Raw genomic sequence first — 14,604 nt, 5'->3', positions numbered from 1 at the left:
GTTATGCTTCCGTGTAACTTAAATGGTGCAAGGGTTTGCTCCTCTTGCTCAAATGTTTCTGAAACATCTCTCTATCAACATATCTGGTTTCTTTCTCAATTTACTAAAATGAAACTTTGATGCATACATTAAAGCCACTCTGTGGCCAAGATTGTAATTTCCCCCTAAATCCGCTTGACATTTCATGATGTTCCTGTCACCAATTGTTGCTTATCCCACGTGGGTGCAGAGGCAGATCTGTGTGGCTCCGGAACTCCCAAACGTTCGAATGTTCTTTTTTGTTTCACTTTTTACCATGGTCCCAAGGCCAACTTCCACTCTATGTAGTGGAGTCCATCTGCTCTGAATTATCCACATTGGAACAATTTACGTGAGTGAACCCATAGATGCAGAGGAATAATCATGCTGCCTGGACTCGATCGCATTTGGTAGCATTTGGTGGAACTCTCGTGTTTCCCCACATTTCCGTGAAACGGTGAACCCCGTGGGAAAACACCAATTGTTCTAAGTGAGCCGACGAGCCAACAGAAACTACTAGTATCTGCAGCCTCTGGGTAACTTTCGCTTAAAAAGCTTTGCCACAGCAGGGAATCATGAGTACACGATAGCAACAGGTGTGAAAGTTGTTGCAAACCGGGGCGGGACGCCGCAGGGCCCTCGCGGATCAACAGGGGACAGGGTCCACGGCACACACTATACCAGAAAAAGTCAGCGATAAGCTGACAGGAGAAGCGCGCCCATTGGTCTCATTTGCCTTTTGACAGATCCAAAAGCTTGGCCTGTGGAAGGAAAGCATTTCCGTCGGTACTTACGGGTTAGTCTTAAGATCCATGGATCCATGCTGCATCGCGTGGTTCCTCTCCCGTCAAGATACCGGCAAAGCGTTTCTTCGATTAGAGTTATGGTTGAATTCTCGTCTCTGGTAGTGTGATTGAGGGGCTAGATGCGACCGAATAACCAAGGGACCGTCTTCAGTCATAGTTACTCGCTAAACTCTAGACTCCAGTTATACCCAATGAGTGGCGCCTCGGCCCTTATTTCCCCCAGTTTCACAGCAATTTTTCCCGCTAACTTTGGTGCAATCAGCCGTAGCCTTAACGTATAAGTAAAGTTATCGCTCACTTAGTGTCCCATTTTTCTACTTTTATTCAGCCCCCAGGATTGAAATTGCATCTAATAGGTGGAAACGTGGATGGGGCAGCCTTGTCCACCGGGCGTCGACAGCCGCAACTATTCATAGCCGACTCATATTAAGTCACATTCCCGTCAAATCTTAGCTCGCTTGGTCTCATACCGAGGGATATACTTTGTGATCACGGTTGGTGATCAGCCATGAAGATGTCGCGCCTTTTATTCGATGGGCACCAAAAAGACCCTGCACCCGCCCTATCGTCGCCGCCTCTCGAGTGTCTTAAAGGAGATGTCGAAAGTCACAGTATAGCGAGCAGTGCAGCTTTAGAACCAAAACCCTCAGAGCTTGAAGGCGGAGAGAAGAGAGGCTTCTTTTCACAGCCCTGGACACCGCGCCGAATCGCAATTTTTAGCGTCCTTGGATTCTTGGGGTTGGTTCTCATTGCACTCGTCATCGCCCTTCCAATCGTTCTCACAAGGCAGAACCATGACTACCCGGGGATCTGGAAAGCAACAAAATCAGACCCCAATGACCCTAGTTATGCTGTCGAGGACAACAGCCCTGTTTGGGCAATTCACGACTTCCCAGACCCGGGCCTTATTCAGCACAATGGGACATGGTATGCATTTGGGACAAATCCGAAAAAAAACGACCCAAGTACGATACATGTGCCTGTCGCCACATCAACCAACTTTGTCAATTGGACTCTGCACGAGGGATATGATGCGATGCCGAACGTCGGCCAGTGGCAGAAGAAAGTCAACACTTGGGCACCAGACGTGATCCAACGGGTAAGCCAACAGAAATGGGCTTTATTTTCCACAAGAATTCGTTTCTCACATTTTGACTAGGATGATGGGAAATTCGTCCTTTATTATGCAGGGGAGTCGAAGGAACACGCCCCACACCACTGTGTTGGGGCTGCAGTCTCGAATGGAACCGATCCAATGGGACCATACACTCCTCTCAATGAATCACTGGCTTGCCCGCACAAGTACGGCGGTGCCATCGACCCGTCTCCCTTCCGAGATGCTGATGGCAAGCTCTATGTGGTCTATAAGGGCGACGGAAACAGCGTTGGATCTGGTGGCTACTGCGGTAATAGCAAGACGCCCCGGAAGCCTGTCCCTATCTTCCTACAAGAGATGAAGAGCGACGGAATTACCAAGATTGGCGACCCAGTGATCATCCTCGACATCAACAAGACGGATGGTCCTCTTGTCGAAGCGCCGAATATTATTCGCACCGATAATGGCACCTACTACCTGTTTTTCTCCTCGCACTGCTTTACATCGCTGGGTTACGACGTGAAATATGCCCATTCAACGTCGATCAAGGGACCCTACACGAGAGCAGAGCGACCGCTGCTTCAGACATACGATTTTGGCCTCCGAGCACCTGGTGGTGCAACTATCTCTCCTTCTGGGGATAGGATGGTCTTTCATGCAGATTGTGGTGGCTGGCGGTGCATGTACGCTGCAGCCATTGATATTCGGTCCCACAACAACACCATTATTATGTCTTCGCTGACAATAGAGAGCTCGGGCTCAAAAAACTCTACTGGATCCTGACCAAGTTGCCTGGTTATGAGTCCAATTTTTTGCTTTAGTTGCCTTGGCATCGCGTTGAGCGTTTTTCTTTTCTTTTCCGTATCGAGTAAACCGATACCAGCATTAACCGAGGGAGGCGTTCTGGCATGACACATCTGCATGGAAATATAAGCAAGATCATCACAAAATACATTGAAAATTCAATTAATAATCCAAAAAACCTGTGGTTAATGCACTTCAAAAAGGATAGTTTGTAATCCACTGCAGTAAGTTAGTTATAGATGCGGGACCGGGGAAAGTGGATTCCTGACCAATCAGGGTAAAGACAGATGACGCCATGCCGGTACATATGCCTGAGGCGATAAGATCAGCTCTCCGCCAGCGTAATCGGGAAATTTAATGTTTAAAGAGCTGCCCGCGGCCAAATACTTGTTGCTCATACCAAATCGTTGATTTCGCTGCAATGCGTTCGCTTCAGAGCGCTGCCCGTTCGGCCTCGCGCACCCTCCGCACCTCCCAATGGCGACCAAGTGAATCAGCTTCGTTGCTCACCGGCGCCATTCGGCCGTTGTCGGCGCATTCCCGACTCCTGCACGCCGTGCCGCCGCGAAAGAGCTCATCAGCTACTGCGAAGGACTCGTCCAACCGCGCCATGTCTTTCCCGTGTCTCGATGCTCAAGAGGCTAAATCAGCTATGCTTAATGCCCGATCACTCGAATCAGGGCCCGAGCCTTCCTACACCACCGGCCAACATGAACAGTTTCACTGTGACCAGCCGCTTCTTCTTGACTGGGGCGGCGTGCTGCCGGAATTTGACATTGCTTATGAGACTTGGGGTCAGCTGAATGGGGACAAGAGCAATGCGATCCTTCTGCACACTGGCTTGTCAGCTTCGAGTCATGCTCATAGCACCGCGTCTAACCCGAAGCCTGGGTGGTGGGAGAAGTTTATCGGGCCTGGTTTACCTCTGGATACAAACAAGTACTTTGTGATTTGTACCAATGTTCTGGGTGGCTGCTACGGTAGTACAGGGCCTTCCTCGAAGGATCCTTCAGACGGCGAGCGTTATGCAACACGCTTCCCAATCCTCACATTGGACGACATGGTACGAGCCCAGTTCCGTGTTCTCGACGGCTTGGGTATCGAGAAGTTGGCTGCATCTGTCGGATCCAGTATGGGAGGAATGCAGAGTCTGGCGGCTGGTGTACTATTCCCCGAGCGCGTGGGCAAAGTCGTCAGTATCAGCGGCTGTGCTCGAAGTCATCCGTACAGCATTGCCATGCGTCATACACAGCGACAGGTGTTGATGATGGACCCGAACTGGTCCCGTGGATTCTACTACGACGGCATCCCTCCGCACTCGGGAATGAAGTTGGCGCGTGAGATCGCTACTGTTACCTACCGAAGTGGACCAGAGTGGGAACAGCGATTTGGTCGTCGCCGTGCCGATCCGAGCAAGCAGCCTGCACTGTGTCCCGACTTCCTCATTGAGACCTATCTCGACCACGCCGGCGAGAAGTTCTGTCTCGAGTACGACCCCAACAGTCTCCTGTATGTCTCCAAGGCCATGGACCTGTTCGACCTGGGCCATGCTCACCAATCCGAAACCCGTCTTCGCCGCGCACAGGCCGAGGCTCGTATTGCTCGGGGTGATATTTCCTCAAGCGTCGCAGATGCAGCTTGTAGCTTGACTTTGCCTGATCAGCCATACGAGGAACAGCCCCATGCTAATGCTTCCGTGCCACTCGCCGACGAGTCTGTTACCTCCCAAGAACCCGAGGGACCCCCAGCTGACCTGATTGCTGGTCTCTCGCCGCTGAAGAACCACCCGGTCCTTGTCATGGGTGTTGCCAGCGACATCCTGTTCCCGGCATGGCAACAACGCGAGATTGCCGAGACTCTTCGTGCTGGCGGCAACAAGAATGTTGAGCACATCGAGCTTGGCGAGGATCTCTCGCTGTTCGGTCACGATACTTTTTTGCTTGACTTGAAGAACATCGGTGGTGCGCTCGGCCGGTTCTTAAAATAAGTTTCTTAGTTTGATTCTCGAAAAGGTTGCAAGTGGGGTTGCCGAGTCTCGTGGGTGGAACGATTTCGGTGCGTTATGAATTACCTGTACATTGTCTCGTAGCATGCGACGACCAAAATAATGCATTAGCGGGCGTTCTTTGGTGTGGAATATCCACCCCTCTTCCTTTGATTCAAGATTCCATTCATAAATCCCGAGGCTGGTTTAATAGGCACTTCTTGCAGCAGAAATAATAAGATGAGATCGAGGTCTGTAGGACAGGATGCTTTTGCGCTGTCGCGTTTATCCCGATACTGGCCCTGCGAGCTTAGGTCAGTACACCTAATATGTACGTAATGTTTACCACCCTCTCTAGCTTCTACATCCTTGAATATCCTACAACATGAAAGCCAGCGCGAAGACCCAGATCACCTGGGAAGAAAATTCGGGGTTGGATGACATCGGTGCAATTCTTCAGCAGCCAGATGCTGGCAAGAGAACGGAAGCCGACTTATTTACACGTCTTGGAGAGCTTGTGTATTAGCGCTAATGGAGAATTTCCGCCGCATGAAATACGCGGCGCCTAGCTAGGTACAACAAGTAGTGTTTAAGCATATTTCCCGCTATACTGTATCTTCTACTTATTCTCTTTCTTAGCCTCCCACTCAGGATCCTAGCCCGTATTCTACCTAGTATTCTACCTTCGTTCCCATGGGATTTCCTAAACATTCAAAGGCCTCTCAAAATCCATATGTAGTGGAAGAGAAAGAAAAGAAAATTAGAAAGAGAAGCGGAAAATAAGCAAAGTCGGGGGCTAGGGTTTTCGAACTTGTCCAAAAACTACGCGGTGTGCCCAAGTGTTCGAGGGGTAGATTCGCATGCATGTCAATTAATTAGACATATCGGGACATAATGCACATCGGTCGAGGCCTAAACACTGGGACAGCATACGAAGGATATATGAAGGATTCGAAACTACTATGGGTTGATAGTTACAGAAAAAAGTGCAACAGCAAGACGCATTGAGAAGCACTCGATCACAAATATGAAAGTGCAGCACAGAAAACAAATGAATAAACCCTCAGGAAAGCTCTCGTCGCGTCAACGGCATCAATCATAATCCAAAAACCAGAAGGTTCTCAAGACTGCGATGCCTGCAGAATTGGCTTAAAGTCCGTCTATCAAAGACAGACTCATCACAGGGCAAAGTATAATAAAAACAGAAACAAAACAACGCAAGATAAAACAAAAACAGTACGAGCGTGTTCCGGGCAGCTATGCCTAGATAGAAGAAGAAAAGCCCAAAGACAAGCAGAAGGCCAGTCGACCCTTAGGAGGAAATACAACCCTTAAACAAAAGATTCTCAAACTCGCTCGACAGCAAGAAGGATGCGGTTCGAATGCGGGCGAGGACCTAGCCGGCTTATAGTCAAGCATTCCACAGGAATGAGGTGCACTAATCATCAAGAAATTCACCCGAATGCGGCTACTCGGCTAACAGCAAGGCATCAGTATAATCCAGATGTGCGATGGAGGAGCGAATGCGAGAGAAGTCCTCAGGTCGTTAGAATTGTTGTCGCCAACGTCGAAATGGGGAAGGTGCACGGCCGCTTTCTCATCTCCCCGTTTCACATATGGACGACAGTCGGAGAGGCCTCTAGAGTCGAAACAAGAGGATGGATCAGTGGAGGGAAGGATAAGTGGTCGAATAAGAGGAAAGGAAAGGGAGAGGGAGAAGTTGAAAATATGTATAGTTGTGGGCGGATACCTCTGGCATGGTATCAGTCACTTGGGGTTGTTGACACCTGAGAATTTTAACCATGTACTGTGGGCGATGAGGCAGTCAGTCATTATTTTCCATTCTGTTTGTTATAATTTTATCTGAAATCGTGTTTGCTTCAAGTTTCCACTTGTTTGCCCTATGATGTTTAGTTGGCTCCACAAAATAGATAGTACTAGATAAAGGAAACAGGAAAAGGAACAATAAAACACATAAATGCAGTTCCATTAGAGGCTATGAAACTCCAGTATTGTAGCACACCCTCAGATTGAAAACTACCTTTGGTTGTCACTCGTCACCGGCATGCTCGACGCCGTTGCCTTCACAGGTGTACAGACGGAGCAAAATATACTAGCCTCAGAGTGTGCGACGGACATTGTCGTCATTGGGTGGCAATAAAACTGGAGCATTTTCAGTGGTAGCGTGTAATATCCAGCAATGGCAGTTGAAAACAATTGGCAACATTGGTGGCGATAAGAAGAGATTGTGAACAAAAAGGACTTTGAAGATATGTCAATTACCTATATCTGTAGAGTACATTTTGGTCTGTCGTATGTACATCTTGTTTAAACATGATTAGTAGGTCAAATTTCAAGCCCACGGGGCACTGGCAGGGGATTGAAGTCAGGAAGGGGGAAGTCTCTAAGATCTCTGTTCATTACTCAGTCATACACCCCAAAGCAAGCGTCTCCTTCCACTTGCATCTCAGACAAGCTGAATGAGGGATGGAGTCCGCTGCCCCAGGTTCCTGGGCAGGGTGTTATGTGAAGCTCTTGAATGTGTGGGTTATCATCATCGAGACAGGAAAATTGATTTATGTAAACAATATTCTCTGGGCTGTTTAGCATGATTAGCCTGGGCCTGCACTGGGTGGGAGCTGGACATACCTGCTGCGTGAAGCACGCGTTGCATGGGGTGTCGAACGATGTGTCGTGAGATTTGGCATTATAGCGCGCTGGCACGTGACTGTCTTGGTCTCCACCAAAGCTTCATGTAAGCGGCTGTCAAGTCCCACTGCTACCGTTCAACAACATTCCTAATAGTAATAATAGAGAGTCGTAAAAATATTCCCTTTAATTGCTAAGCGAGAGGCTAATCTTTGGATGATAACCCATGGGCACCTGGTGGTATCTCCATGATGATATGATTATTCAGATAATGAATATTACACGCACCTAATCATGGTCCATAAATATATTCCAACCTCCAAGCGCATATGTATGTGAAAAAAGGAAGTGCACATATGAATTTCTAGATATATATTAGAAAGCATCTCGTCGAAGCCATGACGCTTGATACGTAAACAAATATAAATGAAAGAAATTTTTGGATGTCACATATAGGAAAGACACCACGATGACCCCATTGCAGCGTTTGGATAACTTTTTCCAGGATCGAAGAGAGCGAAGGTATTTTCATTTATACCGCAAGCTTATTTCATATCTAGGTTAGGAAGCTAGCTTACAATTTGAAGCCATCTACATGATTTTTTTCGAATCCACAACGTAATTCGCAGACAATCAACTTTTAGGGTTGAGCTACTAGAACATATGGGTTTTTTGAAGGTTCAATTCTATCCCCCAGGTGCCAGGGAATTCATATAAAAGGAGAAGGTCCCAGCATACATGCCAGTCACATACGAAATTCAATAGCCCATGTGGCTCTGTGATTTAAAGCTTTGAATAAATCAATGAATACTTTTCTAGTAACACAAGTATTTTTACATAGAAACAGAACTTGGACAATTAACGAACAGCTGATCAATGGGAAAGTAATTGAATATGGAATCACAAAGGAAAAACCCTGTATAAAAGGCAAAAACGAAAGAAAGAAGGTGAAATAGCAAGTCTTGTGATATCAGCTTTGTCAAACAGGAGGAGGCTCTGCATAATTTCATAGTTCGAAACGTCTTCGGGGGAGGGATTACCGGCAGTAACGTTTTGTTGAAACATGGCATGGCTATTCAGATCCCAGTAAAGGGCCGCCATCTTTTCAGCAGCTTGCTCTTCCACGGAGGCCTGATGGCGCTTTACACGGGCGGCACTGGAATCATCGCCCTGATCAGCGGCGCGGGTCTTCTTTGCAGCCTTCTTTGTCGGTGCGACTTTTCCAGTCACCTTGCTCAATCTGAATCTTTGGATGATAAGATTTGCAAGATAGTGAATTTTAGTGATACTTGCTTTGTTAAAGACCTTGAAATGTGAAAATTGTTGATCATAGAGGGAATATACAGTCGGAATTGCCAAGTCCTCTATGTTCGAGTCTTCGACCCACATGTTTGAATATGCGAGCATAAAAGAACACCGAATGCAACAATGAAACGTTTCAAATTCTTTCCAATTTACGATGGTCTAACCAATAGTCTTTGAACCATATTTTGAATAATCCCTCATGCGTGAATTTCCAATCATGAACCCCAAGAACGGAAGATAGATTTAGATAATATCTTTGATCTCATCTTTGTTTAATCATTCAATATACTCAACAAACTCTTTGTCACATTGTATTATGACATTGATGGAAGATTGTATTGGATCGAATTCAAAAATAGACGAGCAGTTGAACAATCGGATCTGGAGAGTGGCAACATTTGAAAACAAAGAAAGTATGCTTTGAACCAAAGATACTCGGTATACTATGTCAAGCATTATCGACTGCTGGATAGCGGTAGAACAATGTCAAAGTATGCCTTTCGGTTCATTGCATCTTGTCCCTGGAATCAGCATTACCACATGGCGAGTAGCTGAGATAAGATTCGTCGTCGAAATGTGAATTCATTTCATCTCAGATGCATCATGCAGATTGATGTTCTTGACTTAAAAGCATTAGCGGGGGTGACTTGATCTGTTAAATACAGTCCTCAGTGCCCTTCAACGTTCAAAGTATGCACGTCAATACTTGGACGTAGCTGACTATACTGTCTATAATCTCATATTTGTGACTGACACCGGGCGCTCCCTATCTGCGGTGGTAGCTTCCGATTATAAGGCATGCAGGATGATCCAAGCAGAAATAGTTGGAATGCATGATTGACTTCTACGAAAGGTTCAAGATGCAAGAGGAATTCATCGAGATCATGACTGGGATTGGGATCAACACTACTATTCCTCATTACCGCAAACTTTGCTTGTCGTAGTTAATTTGGTACTCATTCTTATTTGATCTTCATTGTACAGCTTCACATACTTTATTTTATCTAAATACCCACCCAATAGACTACTTACTTAAAGGTCGATGTGCTACGTGCGGTGGACGATAGGGCACGCATGGCCAATGCTAATCAGTACATACTCCTTTCACGTAGTAGAAATCCAAATATACCAAAATTTTCATAACAATACTTTACAAGTTTATGATAAACCCTATCCAAGAAAGTGTGTTGACAATTTTTCAATATGTTGACAGGCATAAAAGTATGCACAATACTTGGCCAGTTCATATCGAAAAATCATGTCTAGAGAGAGGAAAGGAAGAGCTCGCTAGTCCTATTCCAGATCCTCTCATTATGATGATCACATGGTTAGTAAATAAAAGCCACAAAAGCAAATCAGACTTGCTCGTCTGTCCAATAACCTACTAGTACCTACTTAGGCAGGTGTTTCCTTTCTTACTAATAAGTGACTACCAGCTAGATAAGTTTGTACTGGTGGGTATTGTGGATATCCGAGTAAAACACTTACAGACTAAGCAAGGGCGGTGACCAAAAATAATATAATTTGACCTTTATTGGCCACATGTGCCCTATCGTTCACCGTAGTCGATGGGCGTGTGAAGTGAGTTACAAAGGGTGGATCGATGCTTGGCGTCATGTGGTGGGGAAAGCTCCCGCCATCATTGATGCAACTTCCTCGATGTTTGTTGAACTGATCCTCCTGGCTCGTTAGCCCCCACCATGAACTCCGAACCTTCTGAAGAAGCTATTACCGAGTTTATCAGCTTCACTAGCACCACCCGCCCGCGTGCGATCAACTTCTTGAAGGTCGTACCTCGTCCCCGCATTCGCGCCTTTACATCTGAATCCCCGGCTGACCTAGTCTTTTTGAACCACAGGCCCATGATGGCGACTCGCAAAAAGCTATAAATGCATACTACGAAGATCCAACGGGACCTCATTCGCCAAGTGTGCGTCACCATCAATACTCATTTGATCTCGAAGAAGCTGACCAGTTCTCCAGACCAACTGGCAAAATGAGAGCAACTTGACTCGTGCGCATCCTTATCCACTCGCTTCTCTTCCAGTAGCTGACATCGATTGCAGCGTTTGGTTACAACGACCAAGAACACGGCCCTCGAATGCCTGCCACCGCCCCTCCCTCCCGTCCTCCTTCGAGAGTGAACATGCATGACACAACCAAGGCTGCTGGTAATGATGGGCCAACCGCGATCAACACATCGGGCAACTCAGGTGCGCAGCCCTTTCACAGATCACGAGAGACCATACTGACGGATCAGCGGCGACCGGGACCGGACCAGGACTCAGCTTAGCAGAGCGCGAGGAGCAGGAATTGCAGCGGGCGGTGGCCATGTCCCTCAACCAAGGCATGGGTACGCAAGAGACTGGAGTGACGACAGCAGTCCCGGATAGCCCGCCTCACTTCGGGAAAGCCACGCGCGATCACTACAATGAAGGTGACTGGGCTATGACCCTGTTTAATGAGACATCACATGAAGTCACCCTCAGCCCGGACTGCGAGGATCGCAAGAGATTGAACGGCGAGCCAGCATTCATCCGCCCATCACAGGACAATCTCTATCTAGGAGCGTTTCTCACAATCCTTCACGAAATTCCTATGGCGCGAGAAGCATTACTTTTAAGAAACAAACTTCTCTTTGACTATGGGCTTGATACACAGTGGTGGAATGGGCAACCGATAAATCTGCCGAAAATCGTGACTGTCCACGATGGAAGGGGAGATAGCGATTGGGAAGACCTTATTCATGAGACCCAGCGGTTAATGGCTTTCCTGGATTCTACAGAGCGTGCCTTTGGGAGTAGTGATGCACTTGCTGGTCTTAAACAGATGAACTGGCTATCTTCCGACTCTGAAGAGGCGGTCGCACGATTCCTCGAGACATGGAATTCTGCTGCAATTCGAGCCGATCCCAATAATCCGTTAGTCGCAACTTTCGTGTCACGGGCTTACAAAAAAACACCATTTGAAGACGGCGACGAACCGATCTCAAAAGAGCTTTTTGTATTTGAACCTGCAGTCGAAGATCCAGGGCAGACGCTCTACGACGTCTTGGACACGGCTATCTGGAGTGACAAGCCCGGGGAAGATCTTGACGATGTATGGCTGGAGCATGTTGGTGACATTTTAGTCATGAAGCTTGATTCGTCCGAGAAGGCAAAACCAGTGGACGTGAAAATTCCTGCTGTCTTTTACCCCGACCGTTATTTGAGCACCTGTCAAGACGTCGCGCGTGATATGCGCGTTAAAAAGCTCGAGGCTGAGGAAGCTGTGTCAAAAATCGAACAGCAGATCGAGCATTTTACTTCACCACCAAACCCTCTCAGCGGTCTCACAAGAATGGATATACTTAAAAAGACCGCTGCCGCGGTGCCTCTAGCTCTGAAGACAGCCATTAATGGCAATCTGGGCAAATTGACACCAGAGGAGGGACAAGAGAGAGCGGAGCGGATTCCCCAACAGCTGCGCGCACTAGCTGCCAAGATTGATGAGAAACTGAAGGGTATGTTCACTTAATGCATTATCTAACAGTTGGTGTTGCTAACCACCAATCATAGGGCTCGAGATTCAGAAGCAGAGGGCACTAGAAACCATGCACAGCTACTCCAGGATGCTTACTGAACCATCAGAGTCTCCACATGAGTCTCCTTCGCACAAATACACGCTAAGAGGTGTCTGCACCGAGCCCCACATCACTTACGTTTTGAAAGGCTATCAAGCTAAGGAAGAGGGAGATGTCATGGATGTCGATGGCAAAGACTGCCCTCAATGGTGGCGGATCAGTTTCTCCGCCGAGGACGGTAAGACTCGGCAAGCCGAGAAGAGACAGGCCCAGGGCGACGAATCAACCCCACAGAATGGGGATGTCATGGGCTATACTGCCCGGAAAGTATCGGAGACTGAAGTCCTCCGCGCAGCTAGTGAGGATTGGAAATCAGTCCTGCTGGTCTATGCTAGTGACGCGGCTTTGAATGCCCCAGTAGACCCTGCACCTTTACAGCTACAGGTATGCCATGAGTTTTCCCTTTGGTGTTTGACCATTGACTCACCTAAACAGGACTTCGTGAACAAAGACAATGAGGCATTTGCGGCCGAATGCAGTCAAGATACTAGCAATTCAGACGATAGCTGGAATCAGCCAACTTGGAACCAGAAGGCCATGGAGGAGCAGGCTCAGCCCCCTACACCGCAGCAGGATCGGGTTGTGAACGTTTTCGATTACGAAGTACAAGACTTTGATGGCGAGACACGCGGGCAAGAAATGCAAGAGAAACCAGGATCATGGAGTGCGACCCAGTCATTGTCTCAAGCCATAGATGATAACGATACGTGGAGGGTGGAGAGCGACGAAGATATGGCAGATCACGTCGAACATGCATCTAGCAATTGAACGAGAACATTTGTATTAATGATGAGCACACGAATCGAGCAGAGCACTCGAAGAACATGAGCAATGAAATGTATTTTAACTTGACATGAATTGTTGCGTATACTTCGTACTGTAAGTATAGTAGTAGATTTGATAAGAAGCGTCCCCACATTTGCCGTGTTTGCAAACACGAGCTTGTCGCGGAGAACCTCTGTCCCAACCCTCCAACGCAACACCACAATCTCATACCTCCACAATGACAGTTGAAAGTGATTCCGTGGCCGGTGCCACCATCGAGCTCCTTGAGGCACGTCTACGTCGCCTCACCTACCTACTAGGGGGCACAACCGACTGGACAGGAGTGCCAACCGCACCGGAGAAACCAACCTCCCTCGACGAAACTGTATCGCGCCGACTCGCCGGCATGGAGCGAGAACTAGCGAAACTCAGCCGCAGCGTCCCCGTCGTACGAGACATAATCCAACTCCGTATGTCAATCCCAAATTACTCCCAACCATATCCCATAAACAACCCAAGCATTCTTCTCGATTCGCATGCATGCCCATACTAACCTATGATCACCAGACGACCGCTTCCCAGATCTCTTCAAATCTCCACCTGCCCACGAAATCCCAGAAGGTCTCTCCACACGTGCTCTCACCTCAATCGTCCTTTCCTACGCAACAGCCTTCCCTGAAACCGCCTCCCGCCTTACATCTCTCAATGATCTTCCCATCCCGGATGCGCAGAGCTCCGCTACCCTCATTGACCTGCAACCACGGATGGAGCGCATCGCACAGACACAGGCGGAGCAGGCGGCAGAGATCTCACAGCTACGGGTTCGCACGGCGAAGGTGTTACAGCGGTGGTATGAGGTAGGCCTTGTTGGAAGTGGGGAGTGTTGGGCAGAATGGGAGGCTCGATTGGAGGGTGTCGAGAGGGATATTAGGAGGAGAGAGGCTGTAAAAGAGAGGAGGGAGAATGAGATTTGATTTTCTCGTTCCTCTTTCCCTCCTACTCTTTCAGGCTCTCTATTCCATTGAAAGTGCATTTACATTGTTGTGTTTTTCGCGATGATATCCTGCTTTGGTTGGTTCAATTTAGGCGCGTCTTTTATGTTTACGTACATGTTCAATGAAGAAGAATGTCAAGTGACTTCATTCATACGCAAATGATAAAGCCACGCGAGCTTGACAGCATTCAATTGAATAATGGGGTTGTAGAATGACAGGAATCCACATGCCGATCTATCGTCATTGGTGATAATTCCGGTAATTAATAACGATAAGGTATGCAAAATTCAAAGGGGGGACCCCAGATTCCGATTCCTCTCTAAAGTGGATTTTGGGGCCGAGGCGTTTTATAGATAGAGATCTTTATTTTCACAGCCTACATATTTCTGAGGCTGAGCTGAGGCTTAGCTGTAGTCAATAAAGCCGGGAAAATACGCGTACACATGCAGGCGTACGTGCTCGTGCTCAAGCGAGCATAGCCCGTCACTAGACACGTGTGCACTACGAATTGATGACTAGATATGGAAATAGTACGAGATCCGATCGAACCGTGTGGGGCG

The 14,604-nt window shown here is 47.6% G+C and overlaps 5 protein-coding genes across 5 annotated transcripts; 4 read left to right on the top strand and 1 right to left on the bottom strand.

Moving 5' to 3' along the window:
* Positions 1 to 1,332: 1,332 nt before the first annotated feature.
* N7520_007078 (glycoside hydrolase family 43 protein) lies at positions 1,333 to 2,703 on the top strand (the record flags this gene model as incomplete). The annotated part of the gene is made up of 2 exons (XM_057141012.1): positions 1,333 to 1,923; positions 1,984 to 2,703. 2 exons carry the CDS (start codon positions 1,333 to 1,335, stop codon positions 2,701 to 2,703), a joined length of 1,311 nt encoding a protein of 436 aa, XP_056995018.1.
* Positions 2,704 to 3,145: 442 nt separating this feature from the next.
* On the top strand, positions 3,146 to 4,711 carry N7520_007077 (homoserine O-acetyltransferase family protein; the record flags this gene model as incomplete). Its single annotated transcript, XM_057141011.1, has 1 exon — positions 3,146 to 4,711. The coding sequence occupies one exon, from the start codon at positions 3,146 to 3,148 to the stop codon at positions 4,709 to 4,711; it is 1,566 nt and encodes a 521-aa protein (XP_056995017.1).
* A 3,546-nt stretch (positions 4,712 to 8,257) lies between these two features.
* On the bottom strand, positions 8,258 to 8,746 carry N7520_007076 (uncharacterized protein; the record flags this gene model as incomplete). The annotated part of the gene is made up of 1 exon (XM_057141010.1): positions 8,258 to 8,746. The coding sequence occupies one exon, from the start codon at positions 8,744 to 8,746 to the stop codon at positions 8,258 to 8,260; it is 489 nt and encodes a 162-aa protein (XP_056995016.1).
* Positions 8,747 to 10,362: 1,616 nt separating this feature from the next.
* On the top strand, positions 10,363 to 13,052 carry N7520_007075 (ubiquitin-associated-like domain-containing protein; the record flags this gene model as incomplete). Its single annotated transcript, XM_057141009.1, has 7 exons — positions 10,363 to 10,452; positions 10,521 to 10,592; positions 10,646 to 10,676; positions 10,729 to 10,875; positions 10,923 to 12,164; positions 12,220 to 12,668; positions 12,720 to 13,052. The coding sequence occupies 7 exons, from the start codon at positions 10,363 to 10,365 to the stop codon at positions 13,050 to 13,052; spliced, it is 2,364 nt and encodes a 787-aa protein (XP_056995015.1).
* Positions 13,053 to 13,287: 235 nt separating this feature from the next.
* N7520_007074 (putative nuclear distribution protein RO10) lies at positions 13,288 to 14,023 on the top strand (the record flags this gene model as incomplete). The annotated part of the gene is made up of 2 exons (XM_057141008.1): positions 13,288 to 13,519; positions 13,617 to 14,023. The coding sequence occupies 2 exons, from the start codon at positions 13,288 to 13,290 to the stop codon at positions 14,021 to 14,023; spliced, it is 639 nt and encodes a 212-aa protein (XP_056995014.1).
* Positions 14,024 to 14,604: the final 581 nt, after the last annotated feature.

Source organism: Penicillium odoratum (assembly GCF_028828045.1).
Source record: "Penicillium odoratum strain IBT 22623 chromosome Unknown utg000005l_segment0_segment0, whole genome shotgun sequence".
In the NCBI taxonomy this organism is placed as follows: domain Eukaryota; kingdom Fungi; phylum Ascomycota; class Eurotiomycetes; order Eurotiales; family Aspergillaceae; genus Penicillium; species Penicillium odoratum.
The sequence above is the reverse complement of the archived record's forward strand: the minus strand, read 5'-3'. Positions and strand labels throughout refer to the sequence as shown.